A 17396-nucleotide genomic window follows, 5' to 3' on the forward strand; every position below is an offset into this window, starting at 1 on the left:
CACTCTTGGTTTCTTCGATGCTCGGTACGCCGAGAATGTCTATATACACTATTCTTCCTAATTCTTAAAAATCTGATGTGGCCAACTGAGATAGTGAATCTGCAGAAGTGTTTTGTGCATGGGGAACTTGTAATATTTGAAAGTAATTGAATTCAACAATTAATTCACGTACCTTCCTCAAATATTGTGTCATACGTTGTTCTTTTGCTTCATATTCTCCATTCACTTAGTTAACCACCAGTTGTGAATCACTGTGTATGGTGATCTTTTTCACCATTAGGCTCTTTGCCAAGCTTAGGCCAGCTATCAATGCTTCGTATTCATCTCCGTTGTTGGTAGTTTGAAATTTAAATCTCAATGCATACTATACCACAAACGCTCCTAGGATTGTTAGTATCAATCCTGCTCTGCATCCGATGCTATTGGAGCATCCATCCTCATATAACATCCATGGCTCTACATGTTCTTCATGGTCATCATCTGCTGCTAACTGACCATCATCTGGTAAAGTACATTCAACGATAAAGTCTGCTAATGTTTGTGCCTTGATAGTTGTGCACAGTTTGTATTAGACAACAAATTCTCTCTGCTCAATTGACCATGCAACCATCCGTCCAGAATGGTTAGGTTTTGCAAAAATATTCTTTAATGGTTGGTTTGTTACCACCACTATGGTATAAGCTTGAAAGTAAGGCCTCAGCTTTCGTGCCACCATGATCAAGGCATAAGCGTGCTGCTCTATGTTGTTGTACATAGTTTTCGCATCTAAGAGCACCTTGCTAACATAGTAGATTGGCTTTTCCACTCAACCATCACCTTTGACTAATATTGCACTTATAGCCACAGTGGTGGTAGCCAAATAGAGTTGGAGCACGTCCCCTGGGTCTGGTTTGGTCAGGAGTGGTGAGTTGGCCAAATATTTCTTCAAGTCTGTAAATGCCTTTTAACATTCCTCGGTCCATTCGAAAGTAAGTTTGACTCCCTTTGATTGTCTTTCCTTTGCTCTATTCTTTAGTGCCTTGAAAAATGGGAGACATCAATCTCCAGAAGCCGAGATAAACCTCCCGAGTGCTGCTACTCTTCTTGTTAACTCTTGCAAATCTTTGACTCTCCCTGGTGGCTGCATTTCCAATATAGCTTTGATTTTAGCTGGATTTGCTTCTATCCCTCTCTATGATACCATTAAACCAAGGAATTTGCCAGAAGTTACCCCAAATGCACACTTTGTAGGATTTAGCATCATTTTACTCTTCCTTAAGACTTGGAATCCCTCTTTAAGATCAGTCACGTGGTCTGATGCCTTTAAGCTTTTCACTAGCATATCATTCACGTAAACTTCTATGTTGCGCCCTATTTGATTCTTGAAAATATGATTCACTAACCGTTTGTAGGTGGCACTTGCATTTTTCAACCCAAAGGGCATGTGTGTAAAGCAGTAGGTATCTCTACCAGCAATGAAAGAGGTCTTCAATATATCTGGTTCATACATTTTAATCTGATTGTACCCAGAATAGGCATCCATGAAACTTAACATTTCATAGTTGGCAGTTGCATCTATTAGTAAATAAATACGAGGCAAGGAGTAGTAGTCTTTAGGGCAAGCTTTATTCAAGTTGGTGAAATCAATACACATACGCCACTTGCCATTAGGTTTTGGCACCATTACAACATTGGAAAGCCACTCAGGGTAAATTGCTTCTTCTATGAACCCTGCTTCCAGTAGCTTGATCACTTCTTTAACCACTTTCTCTTGTGAAGACTCTACTCTCTTCAGCATCTCGGGTTTCAGTTGCATCCTCTCAAACACATCATAGTACAGGATGTCAACTGAACTCCCATTGTCCACAAGGATCCTGGCCACCGTACAGTTGACAATGATCATTCTGATCACCAGGGCATCTTCATGTGGAACTTGAATGTCAGATAAGTCTTCATCTGAGAATGTTATCTGTTGCTCAGTCTTTCTCCTCTTGCTGAGTACTTTAGTCTGGAATATGCATCGGGCATAATTCTTCCTAGAGTTAGACGATTCGCCCCCCAACTCGAGGCCCCCAAAGATTGTAGTGATTTCCTTGAGTGGCACATTCTTAGTGTGCCACTTTCTCCTTTCTCGGTCTTCTTCCTCTGTGCCCTCTAACTGAGCAGGGGACTTCTCTCTTTCTTTGGGTTCTCTGGGATGGTTCCCCTGTCTCCTTTCGCCGCCTTCCTTTTTGACAAACCTACTCAGGTGGTCCCTATGAATGAGGGCTTCAATTTCATCCTTCAGCTGTCTGTAGTCCTTTGTGTTGTGACCATGATCTTGGTGAAATCTGCAGTACTTGTTCTTGTTACGCTCATGCGCGGGCTTGATCATCTTGGTTGGCCAGCGCAACGTTACTTGGTCCTTAATCTCATTTAGGATATATGCCCGGTTGTGAGTGAGGGCTATATAGACTGGCTCCGAGTTTAAGTAATTCTTTGGAACCCAGGCCTTGTCATCTCTCTTTCTCTTCCCATCCTTCTGGTATTTGCCATTCTTCTGGCTGTTTCCTCTAGACTAGGAATCTTTCTTTTCTTGGTTCTTCTTCTCGGACTTGCTTTCTTTCTCTTGCTCGGCTGCATGAACCTCTACCAGATTAATGTGCTTTTTACAGCTCGAGAAGAGTTCATACATGTCTGCTGGCTCATCCATGATCAGGGATTTCTTCAATTCAACATCCCTGATACCACTGCATGGTGCTTGGAATTTCACAATTGGGTCCAGATTTCTTACTTCTAACGCTTCCTTATTGAATCTTGTGAGAAACTCTGTGATGGATTCATCATGGAGCTGCTTAATAGCCAAGTGATTGGCTGCTATCTTCTTATGGACTCTACTGCTCATGAAGTGGGTAAGAAAGGCCTGCCCAAGCTCTATAAAGCTAGTTAGAGATTACGGCTTGAGGTGTGAGAACCATTGTCTTGCCGCCCCCCTCAATGTAGAGGGGAATGCTCTACACATTATAACATCGGATGCTCCCTGAAAGAACATCAATGATTTAAAGGTTTCCAGATGGTCTTCTGGATCCATCATGCCTGCATACTGCTCGATCGTAGGCATGTTGAAGCCTTTCGGTAGGGGTTCTGCTCTGATCTCGTCTGTGAAGGCGAGATCGGTGGTGAATTGGAAATTATGGCTTGGAGCCAAGTTCTTTCCCTTAAAGACCTCTTGAATCTAATCCTTTAGCTCCAGCACTTTTTCGTTCAAGGCCTGCTCGACCTTGGCCATCTGGGATCCTTGGCGCTTGCTGTCCCCCAGGATCTCCTTATCCTTTCTTCGAACATTGTTCACATCACTATGATTCTCGCTATGTTTTGGGGAATGGGTTCTTTCCCTCGCTTGTGACGGATGTGGTGGTGTTGGGATTCCTTGCAGGAAGTTATGTTACATCTCCAGCATCTGGTCCATCTTGTCTTTCCAGAGAGCCTGCATCGCATCAAATTGTTCCACCATCACGTACCGTGGTGGATCTCCAGGGAGTCTTGGCTGTGATTCCTCCTGCTGGGATTCGTTCACTTCTAGGATCGGATCATCTGGTCTTGCTTGAGGACTTGCAGGTCCACCCAGAGCTCCTCCTTGAGTAACAGCATGAGTGGCGGCTACCGCAGTAGCAGCGACGGCCTTTGAAAGCTATGCCTGATTGCGAGTGTTGGTCATGGTGGAATCCTAGTAGGTTTTTCTCCCTCGTTCCCATAGACGGCGCCAATTATGTTGCATAAAGAAAAGTGTTGAGGAATTTCCTCAACACTGCAACACTAGAACTAGACTAGAAACAGTTATGGAAAACGAAGGTCACTCTTGAAGGTTTTTTTGATTTCTCTGTTTACTGAATACTTGAATCTATCCCTTACATGGGCACAAGAGCCTCTATTTATACAAGTTTCTCTCCCCAACCCTCTTCCCAAAGATTTGTCAGATCTGCCAGATGGCTTTCGTTCTTCGTTAGGCGGTCCAATTGTGCTCGGATTAGGAAAACCCTTTGCAAGAGGCATCTTCTCCCCTTTTCCAGGGACTTGGAATCTTCTTTTTACACGTGAGTAGTGATTAGCAGTCACCATCTATCAGGGTTCTCTCAAATTGATCTTGTTGACGTGCCTTAACCAATATAATTGCCATGCACGTGGTTTGATCAGTCTTGGACGAAAACGGATTTCTTGGAATCCAAGCCATTCCATGTGTCGTTCTCAGATTAGGTGGATAATATATGGTGTATCAAGTCCCAAATGGTTTTGTATTAGAAAAAATGGGCACACTAAATGGAACATTGGGGGGTGAAATGTATTGGTGTTTCTTATAATTATAACATGTTTTAACAATTTTTCCATCACTCATAAATCTGGATATCGAAACATGCCATGTGGTGGATAAGTGCAATTTTCCTAGGCCAACCAAATTAAAAAGCATTGGGATGCAAAAATTACACTTTCCCACTTTACTATCCTTGCATCTTCCATACAATATGTGGAGTCCACACTCAAACCTTCTCACTCACCTCCCCTGGCCAAACAAATGGGCCCCTAAGAGACCGTTCATAAACAATATTCCCAATCAAATGAGCAATAACATACAAAACCCATCCAATTACTACTAATAATCTATACAACGAGCAATGCTATCTGGAAGCACGCGACTGTTTGGCATTCTTTTTACCATCCTGTTGTTCCTAATAAATACTGCATTTAGAATTTCTTAGTTCACCACTTTAGTGACAAAAAGTTGCACCCATTAGATGATTATTACGAATAAATGAAAATATTTTGGATAAATACCTACAAGACCAATTACAAGCGATTGTTGCAATGTTTTTGTTCTCGACTGGTATCATACATCAAAAGAGAGATAGGCTTCCTGGAAAGAAAGATGTAAATACTACAAATTATTTTTGTAAACATAATATTAGAACGATAAGTACTAATAGGGTTTTTTTTGGAGCCTAACTCCATCAGGTACCTTCCCAGTGAAGTCTGCCTGGGAGATGACAAGAAGAATAAATCCAAAGGCCGTGGTGTACGATGATTTGGGATAAAACCTTACCGCCTAGGCAGTCTATCTTTGCCTGAAACCTGATTTACAGGAAGCTGCCGTTGGATGAGATGGTTCGATCTAAGGATATCCCCTTGCCCTCCAAGTGTGATTTCTGCCTTGATGCTTCTGACTGAATCTCACATTATTTTTGGAATGTTCCTTTTCTTGATCAATTTGGTGTGCTTTCCTAGTGTGCTTCATTACCACTTGGTTTCCCCATGAATCCCTATGCGACCTTGTTTTGTGGTGGAAACACAAGTCCAAGTATCATGCTTTCAAAGACTTGTGGCGTGCCGGTTTGGTGTTGGTTCCTTATTTCATTTGGATGGAAAGGAATTCAAGACGCTTTGAGGGAAAGTATAGGCAGGCAAATTTAATTTTTTGTATTATTTTTAAAGCCTTAAAGGAACAAGTGCTTGTGAGATAGGGTCAGGTGATTTCTGTCATTGATTTAATTTGCTCTAGATGATTAGGCCATCTTGGAACGCCTAGGAAGCTTACAGCAGTCCTAAAGAATTTTTGGTGTGCACCTTCTGTGCCTTGGCTTAAATTAAATGTTTATGCATGTTCTATTGAAAATCCAAGTCGTGTTGGTAAAGGTGGGGTTATTCGTGGCTCTCAGCCTAGAGTATCTCTACTTTCATTTTTTTTATTAGGATTTTGTTCTAACTATGAGACAGAGTTTAGAGCTCGTATGAGGGGTATTACAGAAGCTATGGATATGGGTATTCAAGACCTCTCAATTGAATGCGACTCTACCGTAGTAGTAATTGTAGTGGATGGTATACCTATCCCCTGGTTTGTTTTGTAAGATTAATTTTATCTAAATAGGGACAAAACCCTAAAAGCCAGGATCTCCATAGGGCATTCAAGAACACAATCAAATAAATAATAGAGAACAGGGATAGAACCACTAACCTTGTTTCGCATCCATAGTGATGATGATCGCAACGGAAAATAAAGACTAAAGATCTAGGTGCTTCCCCTCTATTCCCAAACTAACTGGCTTGAAGAGAATACCGAATGCATAGGGATGATGAACACTGAATATCTCCCTCTCTTCTAGAATGCACTCCTCTACAAAGATTGAGAACTAATAGTTGTGATGGGTAGAGGGGGGACCTAGCTCTCCTTATATAGTAATTCCTAGAGGACCTCTCTCATCATAGTCCCAGTAGAAATCTATCTGGCCCACACTAAGCTAGTCCACATTAGACTTCTAATACAACTTAATGACCTTCCTAATTAGACCAAAACTCTAATTAACCTGGTTTAGGATATTTAATATTAGTCCATATAATATTAAAATATTAATCCCTATATGATTAAAATTCTAACATTCTACCACTTGAATTTATATTAAATCCCTTATTTTTAAAGAGATTCAAAGCAATTTTGACCAAAACAAATCACAGGCTAACAACCTTTTAGGAAAACTTTATATGCATAGTTTTTAAAAATAAATTGATCTAGATGTCGTACTAGAAAGTCAATCCTGTCCAATAGAGTTTTAGACACCGAATCATGGCAGTAACTGCATCTATGATCAAGCGACCCAGAGCCTTCCATGGTCACAAGAGCTCTCAACTCTACTAACATGGATGTAATGTGGTAGTGTGGCAACGAGATAATACTCATATAGTGATTCCTTATGTATTATCCATGTGTCAATCTAAAATTTCTCTTCTTTACGTGGCACAGGCTCACTAAAGAAATAATCTTTATGATTCCAACGAATCTGTATGTCTCATCTTAAATAACTCAAGTTTTACTTTATATGTTATAAGACATACATTTAGGCTAATAACTTAATGCCCCAGCATTACTTAAGGTTAACACATTCCTTAAGACTTTAAAACTAGATATATATACATCATGTCAATAAATGAAACACCCATATGTTCAAAAGAAATTTGCATGCAAAGACAACTGATATAAATAAGCCAAAGTTTACCATACGACAAAAATTACAGATGAAAAGAAACTTTATTTTACAATGGAGCAAAAAAAAACTCCCACTAACCAATCGCATCCCATGTTGCACCTAAGGCCATACTTATGACATGTCTTTCAAAAAACACAAGCGCGAAGACCTTTGGTTAGGGGATCTGTAACCATATCATCTGTACTAATATGCTCCACTACAATGTCACCTTTCTATACTATCTCCTTTATGGTCAAATACTTGACCTCCATGTGCTTAGACCCTCTAAGTCCTTTATTGTTGTTTATAAATAACATAACAGAACTGTCAACACAATATATCTGTATGGGTCTATCCACAAAGTCTACATTGGTTAACTCCTTTATGAGATTCCTGAGTCAAATAGTCTGAGTAGCAGCCCCATAACATGCTACAAACTCTACCTGCATAGTCGAAGTGGTCACCAATGTTTGCTTTTTAGTCTCCCATGATACTGCCCCTCCTGCCATCAAGAAAACATAACCTGATTTTGATTTCCTATCATCCTCACAGCCAGCAAATTTGGAATCTATATAACCCACAAGCTTGAGTTCAAGAACGTGTCTGTAAGTCAGCATATAATCTTTTATCCCCTTTAAAAACCTCAATACTTTCTTGGCAACAACCCAGTGGCTAAGACCAGGATCTGACTAATATCTACCAAGAAGATCCGTCACAAAAGCAATATCTGGTCTGGTACAGACTTGAGCATACATGATATTACCAAGTGCACTAGCATAAGGCACCTTCTTCATTTCATCCCTCTCAGCTTCATTTTTCGGGCACTGTGTCGAGCTTAGCTTGTCACCCTTAAGAACAGGAACATTCCCAGGTTTGTAATTCAGCAAACTGAACCTCTCTAGAATACGATCAACATAAGCCCTTTGAGAAAGACTTAGGAAATGATGAGAACGATTCCTATAGATCTCAATGCCAAGGACAAAAGAAGCCTTACCAAGGTCCTTCATGTCGAATTTCCTAGATAATAGTTGCTTTGTATTATGCAACATTCCAATGTCACTGTTTGCAAGGAGGATGTCATCCACATAAAGAATGAAAAAACATAATTTGCTCCCATTGACCTTGTGATAAATACACTGATCCACTTTATTTTTCACAAACTGAATGTAGTCACAACACTGTCGAACTTCATATACCACTGCCTAGAATTTTGTTTGAGACCATAGATACACTTTTTGAGTCTACACACAAGATGATTTGAACCATCCACTGCAAAACCCTCAGGCTGAACCATATAGACCTCCTCATCAAGATTTCCATTGAGAAAGATAGTTTTTACATCCATCTGATGCAGCTCCATATCAAAATAAGCTATCAATATCACCTTGAAAGAATCCTTCGAAGAGACTAGAGAGAAGGTCCCATTGTAGTCTACTCCCTCTCTCTGAGTGAATCCCTTGGCTACTAGTCTGGCTTTAAACCTCTCAACTTTTTCTTTGGAATACCTTTTAGTTTTATACACCCATTTGCAACTAATGGGCTTACAACCTTTAGGTAAGTCAACAAGCTCCCAAACATCATTATGTTTCATCGATTGTATCTCATCTCTCATCGCATCTAACCACAAATCTAAGTGAGGACTAGAAACAACGCCCGAATAAGTAATTGGATCAACCACACAACCAATGTCATTGTCATGTTCTCTCAGATAGACCTCATAGATAGATGGTATAGCTAACTTTCTCTCCCTAGTGGATCTCTGTAATGGTGCCACCACTACCTCAACCTGAATCTGAGGAATCTCAGCTGGAACTGCATTAATGATAAGATCTTTAATCGCATCCTAAATAAGAAGAATCTCATCAAGTGCTACATGAATGTCAGGGACCGTATCAATATCAGGCTCTTAAACTCTAACAGGTGTAACCAATGGCGTAGTATACCCCACATCCGTCTTAATAGGTAGAAGAACAGGTACTGATGTACCAACCATGTGACTATCTTGAACAATTTGAGAACAATCATTCTTTTCAGCCACATCAAATTCTAGAAACTTCACTATCTGTGACTCCACAATCCTAGTGCCTCCGCAAGGATTATAAAATTTATATCCCTTTGAATGATCTGGGTAGCTGACAAAGTAGCAACGAGTAGCCTTGGGATACAACTTGTTTAAAGTCGGATTATATAACTTCACTTTTGCAGGGCACCCCTAAACTCTAAGATGGTTTAAACTGGATTTACGGCCGGTCCACAACTCAAAAGGGGTAAGAGGAATGGCTTTAATAGGTACTCGGTTAGGGATATAAAGACTAGTTTTCAAAGCCTCTCTACATAAGAACTTAGGTAAATTTGTCCTACTAACCATACTCCTCACCATGTCCATAAAGGTGCGGTTACACCTTTCGGCGACCCCATTTTGTTTAGGACTTCCTAGCATAGTAAATTGACCAACTATTCCAGAGTCCTCTAGGTATTTTGGCAAACAAGCCCTAAAGCTATCCAACATCGCCATATCTGCCATAATACTCACCCGCCCAATCAGATCTAATAATTTTAATAACTTTCTCTAATTGTTTCTCAACTCCAATACTAAAAATCTTGAACTTGTCAAGAGATTCAGACTTTTATTTGATTAAGTATAGGTAGCCATATCGGGAATAGTCATCTGTAAAAGTGATGAAATAAAAATTTCTACACAATGTGGCTGAATAGGGACCACTGATGTCAGTGTGAATGACCTCTAATAGGTCAAAACTACGGACTGCAGTTTTCTTCTTTATTTTGGTCATCTTTCCCTTACAACAGTCTACACAAATTTTTAGATCACTTTCGAGAGTAGGTAGGATGTCAGACTTTATCAGCCTTTCCACTCTTGCCTGAGAAATGTGACATAGCCTCTTATTCCACAATGTGAAAGACCGTTCCTTAGGTAAGGGTCTTTTGGAAACAACGTTTTCAACATTATAGGAGACGTAGATATCATTGGGAGATAAACACAATCTGTACAATCCATTGGACATAATGTAGGAACCAACTTTACTTGAATTAAAAAACAAATTAACCATACTGTTCTTTATTTCAAAATGGTAACTACTCATGTCTAAAACTGAAATCGAAATTAAATTCCGCCTGAAGGATGGTACATAAAAAGTGTTTTTTAAAGTCAATTTAAAACCAGAATCTTATAATAAAATGACATCTCCCACAAACTCTATGTCAGAATGTCCATCGTTTCCTATGACCAGCCTTGATTCATCCTTGTTTGGCCTCCTCTAGTGACTTGACCCGGCGGCGCACGATAGCAAACCCCTTAACCAGGCTCTGGTGCACGTTAGCAAAACCCAAAAAGGTAAATTTTTTTAAAAAAAAAAACCCTGTCGGAGAGTGAGATCCACTCGCGGCTTTTGCTGGCATGTGAGGGCGCGTCTGGTGGCCAGCGACGGCGATCCCCCACTAAAATTCTTAGAATTCCGAGTTCCATCCATCTGTGTAATCTGTTTCAACTTTCGCAGGCTAAAAAATGGCAGAAAGCCAATGTCCGGATGGGTTTTTTCAAAAAATTTAAAAACTTCAAAAACCTTGATTTGAAGCGAAAAAATTTGATTCCTATCGCATGATCTATTATTATTGAATCCATATAGGTTCAAGAACGGATCTATGGAGACTCTGATATCATATGTTAGATTAATTTGATCCGAATAGGGACAAAACCCTAAAAGCTAGGATCTCTATAGGGCGTTCAAGAACATAATCAAATAAATAATAGAGAATAGGGATAGAACCACTAACCTTATTTCACATCCATAGTGATGATGATCGCAACAGAAAATAAAGACCAAAGATCTAGGTGTTTCCCCTCTATTCCCAAAGTAACTGGCTTGATGAGAATACCGAATGCACAGGGAGGTTGAACACTGAATATCTCCCTCTCTTCTAGAATGCACTCCTCAACAAAGATTGAGAACTAATAGTTGTGATGGGTAGAAGGGGGACCTAGCTCTCTTTATATAGTAATTCCTAGAGGGCCTCTCTCATCATAGTCCCAGTAGGAATCTATCTAGCCCCACACTAAGCCCGTCCACATTAGACTTCTAAAACAACTTAATGACCTCCCTAATTAGATCAAAACTCTAATTAGCCTGGTTTAGGATATTTAATATTAGTCCATATAATATTAAAATATTAGTCCTTATAGGATTAAAATTCTAACATGGTTATCAAGATTGGATTTATCTTCAGCCCTATCTTCTATCTAGTGCAAGTTTTCTCACTGCTTTTGTGAAGGAAATCCGATAGCGGATTTTTTGGCCAATGACGTTGCTAAAAATTCCTTGTCTTTCGTCTCTTTGAAATTCCCTCCTTCAGTGCAAGACGAGCTCTTAGTGGATACTCAATGTAGACCGAGATATCGATTCGTAATCTATAAATTTGTTTCTGTTGCTTGCCCTCTTCCCTGCTGAAGGCAATGTTGTAGGTGGTGTTAAAGAGGTTTTAGCATTTTGTTTTTAATTCCTACTGATTTGTAATTTTTTTTTGGGAAAATTACATGATTAGCTACTTTTGGGTTTTCAGTTACAAAACTATCCACCCTATATTTGAATTAACAAAAATAGACAAAAACAAGTTTAGTTTTACAAAACTAGACAAAACAGTGACTCTCCTTCCTTCCTCAGCGGTTCCCCTCTTAAAAATCTCTTTTTTTTCCTTTGTTACTTGGGGTAGCAGAGAATGGCGGTGGCTGGGACAAGGGCAGGGTTGCAGGGAACGGAGGATGTCTGGGCGAGAAGACAACGACAGGGGTAAAAATGTCTAAAAAAGTAAGTGTGGGAGGGAGAGATACTATTTTGTCCAATTTTGTAAACCTTAACTTGTTTTTGTCTATTTTTATTAACTCAAACATAGAATGGACAGTTTTGTAAATGAAAACCCAAAAGTAGCTAATCACGTAATTTTTCTTTTTCTATTTTTTTTTAATATAAATGATCTTTAGCCAAAAAACCAAAACAAAACAAAACAGAAAGGGTATTTACCCAAGTATACGGCTAACAATAAAGTAGACTCCGGTCTAAGTGTCAAAGAAAAGACTTTTAGTTAGGTGGCCATCACGTGCTCATCTTATATTATCAGTGATACTTCCCGCTTCAGGTTCTGCTACTGAATTTTTTCAACTGTCAACCCCAGAATATCTACCTCACTTTTTATGATCAAATGCTGATTAAGTTATCTTCTCCCATGGAATGGAATACCTGCAGGTGAAGCTTTTGAGATAGGAGAAGCGGAAAGATGGAACTTAGGGGGCTTTGGTTATGGTTTGAGGCATGCAAGCCCTACCTGTTTCTTACCTTGAACGAGCTATGCCTTGCAGTGTTCATGATTCTCATCGAATCTATCCTCTCCAAAGGTGTCAGTGCCCTAGCCATTGTCGTCTATGAGCACGTTGTTGCCACCGTGGTCATATCAGTTCTTGCCTTCTTCCTAGAAAGGTACTTTCTTCGAACACTTAATCCTCACCAGCATTACATTCATTCTACTCATTAAGAATTACCCACCTGTTTTATGCATTCTTAGACCGTATTCACATTGTGGAAGGTCACTGACGGGCATTTGACCATTCGATTCCTCTACTTTCGACTGCCCCTACTGCTATGTGCGCCCCACACACAAGCAAGGCGGCATGTACCGCCTTATCTCTGTCCAACCGCTTTGCCAGAGTAGGAGTAAGCCTGCTGTACTTTCCACCACGCTTGTGTGTGAAGACGCACGACAGTACCGAACTAGCAGAAGTAGAAGAGTCGGATCCGGCATTTGAACAGTTGAAAAGTGTTTCAATTTCAGAAATGCCTTTTTTTTTTCTTTCTAGCAACATCTCGGGATGGAAATGGGTCGGGTTTGCGGATAATTTTCACTATGAAAAACCCAACCCCCAGTCAAAATGGTCAAACCCATCTAATTTCTGCCTTTGATATTTCGGCTCGGTTTGGACTCTGGTATTGGTTTGGTTTTGCTATCGTTTTAATTCGGTTCAGTTTGGTTTGAAAACTGAGTATAGACTGGTTTTGGGTAGGAATGCAAACAGATCGGATCCGATTATTTTCTGCCAAATATAGATAACTCTAAATGGATTTGGAAACAGATCGAATTCAGATTTTCGACCATCCATTTACATCTCTGTCTTGCGTAACCCAGACCTTCCTCCCCCTAGCGAATACAATTCACTCTCAATCCATATCTCTTAGATCATGATTCTCTTTTCCTTACATTCTAGAACCTGTTGAATCTTAAAAAACCCTCAAGATCATTATTTACTTAAATTTTATTAGGTCAAATGGTCTTTGTGCAGCAGCGTAGGCTGCACCCAGACACATGAGGGTGGGCAAAATGACCACCCCGCCCCCCTGAATGGGTAGCCCATGTGTCTGGGCACAGCCTACGCTGCTGCACAGAGAACTCCCGCCCATTTTATTATTAAGTATTTGGATTTTTTTTTTCCGGATATCTCTAAACAAATATGGATGTCCTAAACGGATATGGATGCGGATCGGATTCAGATTTTTGGTTATCCATTTACATCCCTAGTTTTGGATAGGGATTAGGTAGGGTTTTTAGGGTTCGATTTCTGTGTTCGTTTAGATTTGGTTCGGATCGATCCTATCGGTCAGGCCAATCAGTGGCCCGTCGGTTTAGCCTGAAACGAATCGAAACCGAATGGTGCTCTAACCCACAAACCAAAGCCAAACCAATAAGACATCAGCTTGGTTTGGATCAAGTCAGTTTGACCGATTCGGTTTAGGTTTTGACACCCTTACCGGTTTGGTAAGAATAATGGACTTAACATATAGAGACATATGAGTGTTGATGTCGCATTTGCAAAAATGATACCTAACCAATTGATAACTACCGGTCATGACATTTTTTTCTCCCTCTTTTTCTTCTACAGACAGAAGAGGCCACCACTTTCCTTCAAGATACTATGCTATGCCTTCTTGTTGGGACTCCTACAGTTAAGTATATCGAACTGATCATATTACAATAAAACCTACGTACAGGTACGTTCACCTGATGTGGTATGTTGCCCAGGGTGTCAAAACCCGGCCCGATTAGTTTTGGTTATTGGACCGGGTTTATAAAATGGGCTGGCCAGGCTAAAAATTGGCTCCCCGAAACAAATCGGGGTTCGGGGTTTGTGGTTCAGGCCTGGAATTGTGAACCTAGTCCAACCAATAATACTCATGGGCGATCAATATTTAATTGATTAACTAAGTTTTCCTCCAACCATAGAGGATGGTTCGCCCACCATCGTAGAGTTCACAAATCCCTCCTAGGATTTTGGTATATTCCAAATTACCCTCCTGATACTCTCTCCCGATCTCTCCGGCCCAGCGGTGAATAGGGTGGAGGGAAACTCGGTCCTATTTATTATATTTAATTAATCTTTGGTCCATTTTTTTTTTTTTTCACAATGAATATAGGATTACACTATGCCAGTTGCTGTTGACAATGGCCTTAGAATTCATTGGGTCGTCATATGAAAGCATTGGTTTGAACTTGCAAACTGCACTGATCTTCGTTCTAGCAGTGGTTTTTGGGCAGGAGAAGTTCCGATTTTGGAGCAGAAACGGGCAGGCTAAGATATGGGGTGTGACTATATCTGCTGCCGGTGTATTGTCAACTGTGCTTTGGACGGGACCCACCGTTCTCAAATCAACAAATTTGGCTACTAGTGAGGCCACTTTTGGTGTTATTATGATCATCGTTGGGGTACTTGCCACCTGTTTCTGGAACATTTTCGTGGTAAGAATGACTTTTTTTTTTTTTCCCTACTTCTTTTTGAGGCTCAATCTTTATGCTTAAAATGAAATAGAATTTTATATTGGACCAAAAATGTATTTAGAATAATATAATAAGGATGCGTTTGGTATGCATTCTTGGAATGAATTTTAGATTGATAATACATTCTAAAATGATAAAAACTGTGACAATTATCATCTTAGAATGCATTATCGATCTAGGTTACTTTTCAATAGTGCTTACCAAACGCAGCCTTAAGTTTACAATACCTAATCCACAATCAAAACAGGCACAACAGATCTCGGATAGAAATATAGGGGATATTAATTGTAGAGGTTTGGAAAACATAGGTAACTGTGTTCTGGTTTTGAGTTAAGGAGAAATTTTTCCTCCACCCACAGAGTAAGGTTCACCCACCATGTAGGATTATTATTACCCTCGATTCCCACTATGCCCGATACCCATCCCAAGACATAGAAGCCCAGCGTTGGGCTCCTCTGTAGTACAACAGGGAGTGTAGCGTAGATCCAACGGCCCACAGTGCTTGGGCACACAACCCAACATCCCGTTTATGTGTTGGGCTACGTGCCCAAACACTGTGGACAATCAGACGGTGCGCTACACTCCCTTTCGCGCTACAGAGGACCCAAATCCTAGAAACCCATGGGTGACAGGGTGAGGGATATTCACCGTGGAAGTGGGGAAACTGCCTTCTTGAGTTAATGGCACTTTTGTTGAAAGGACATGAATTTACTCTTCTAATTAAATTAAGTGTGGACTATAAAATCCTCTAATGGCACTCTTGTTGAAGGACATGAATTCTGAACTCTGGTAGTCGTATTAGGTATGGACTATAAAAATACTTTAATGTAGTTACTTTTATCTCTAAGACTAAAGCATAACCTCTTTCTAAAGGAGCCCCTCTTGGGTGTAACTAGAGATTACAATTACCTACTTGACATTATTAGATCAATGCAAAGCTTCATTTTGCAACTTCTCTGACATTTCTATTTTACACTCACAGCGAAGGGTTGCCCAAAAATCCTAGGTTCTTTATTACTCGTTGCCCCCTTAACTAATTGATGGTCTGAAATACCCTCCCTCTACTTTTTGGCAGGGCCATGTTACACGAATGTATCCAGCGGAGCTATCATTGACGGCGATGATGAGCTTCTTCGGGACTATCCAAACAGCCATAGTCACAGCAATTGTGATCCCAAGTTCATCCTGGAAACTTCAATGGGATGGAGGCTTAGTTCTTGTAGCCATCCTCTTTGGGGTAATTACTATGTATTTTTATATGTGATTATTCAAGAAACAAAAAATTCACATTTAGGTTTTGATTTGGTATGCATTCTTAGTATAGATTATGGATTTAGAACACATTCTAAAGCAAGAAAATAAAGGAAAAAATGGGTTTGAAAATGCATTCTAGACCCAGAAGCTATTCCGAGAATGAATACCTAACACAATCCTTAATAAATGAATCTAACATAGTAGCTGCATTAATATGCTCCTGTTGCATTGAAATTTTATTCTGGAATTTGTAGGGAATTGTGATAACAGGCCTTTCATACTACGTGATGACATGGAGTATACACAAAAGGGGTCCAGTCTTTACGTCAGCATTTACACCACTCCTCATTGTTTTCTCCTTCCTATTGGACACATTTGTACTTGGTGACACTGCACATTTGGGGAGGTCAGTATACTCTTTAACTTACTCTTAAATCGTAGCTTTACAACTCACTGTAAATCCGAATGCCAAAAGGTTATAGTCAATATGTGCTCACACATATGCCTACACATACACATATGCATGCTGTTACGTACTCCATGTTTATTTTATTTAATAGTTATTTAATATATATTAAGTAGTTAATTAATAGTAGTTATTTTATTTAATATTAAATAGTTAATTAGTAATAGTAAGTGTGAAATTAGTTATTAGCAAAGGGATGAGTTGAAGTGAAAATGTAGGAGAAGTTGTGGGAGTGGGAAGTAGGTAGTTGTGATAACCAATTATTGTACGTGTATTTATTTTTTGAATATTGAAATAGAAAGCAGACTTTAGAAAATTGAAACTGTTCTTGAGTTTATCTTCAGAGAGGTCGGCTACCTCCCAATAAGCCAGACGCCTGGCTTCGTTTGTAAAGCCTCTCTATTTTCTCTCCTATTTCTTCCCCTCCCATCCTTAGTTTCTATTTTTTATTATTTTCTCTCTTCCTCTCCCTATTATCTCTCTCTTTTTCCTATCTCATACTAGGCTGACCCAATCTAGCGCCCATACACTAGAGTGGGCCCCTTTAGGCACATCACAGACCATCATGCTTCCGCAACCGTCGTCCTCAGCGGCTCTCACTCTAGACAGCTTTCACTTTGGTGGTAGGTAGCCCTTTCCAAGCGGCTCTACTCTACTCCAGGATGTTTGCCTAACAGTAGGTAGCCCTTTCTTGACGGTTTTCACTCTATTCCAGGTAGCCCTCTCCTAGGTAGCCCTTTCCGTGACTCAAACCTATGATGTGGTGATTGGCTCTTACACTAAATGTTGGGTACTTGACCGATATGCCAAAAGCTCCAGAGCTGATGGAACACGTTAAATTAAGCCCTTTAACCTATCCCATACTAGGCTGGCCC

The 17396-nt window shown here is 40.0% G+C and overlaps 1 protein-coding gene across 2 annotated transcripts in view; it reads left to right on the forward strand.

The window, feature by feature from the left end:
* LOC122662084 (WAT1-related protein At5g64700-like) overlaps positions 1–17396 on the forward strand; it is a 91160-nt gene that overhangs the window by 62620 nt on the left and 11144 nt on the right. The window contains exons 1-5 of one of the 2 annotated variants that reach the window (XM_043857641.1): positions 12196–12454; positions 13909–13971; positions 14441–14762; positions 15877–16038; positions 16310–16461. In XM_043857641.1, coding sequence (XP_043713576.1) covers positions 12255–12454; positions 13909–13971; positions 14441–14762; positions 15877–16038; positions 16310–16461 — 899 coding nt within the window. In that variant the 5' untranslated portion in view covers positions 12196–12254. Of the gene's footprint in view, positions 1–12195; positions 12455–13908; positions 13972–14440; positions 14763–15876; positions 16039–16309; positions 16462–17396 lie in introns of those variants that run through there. The other variant, XM_043857642.1, reaches the window with a different exon arrangement.

Source organism: Telopea speciosissima, chromosome 5 (genome assembly GCF_018873765.1).
Source record: "Telopea speciosissima isolate NSW1024214 ecotype Mountain lineage chromosome 5, Tspe_v1, whole genome shotgun sequence".
In the NCBI taxonomy this organism is placed as follows: domain Eukaryota; kingdom Viridiplantae; phylum Streptophyta; class Magnoliopsida; order Proteales; family Proteaceae; genus Telopea; species Telopea speciosissima.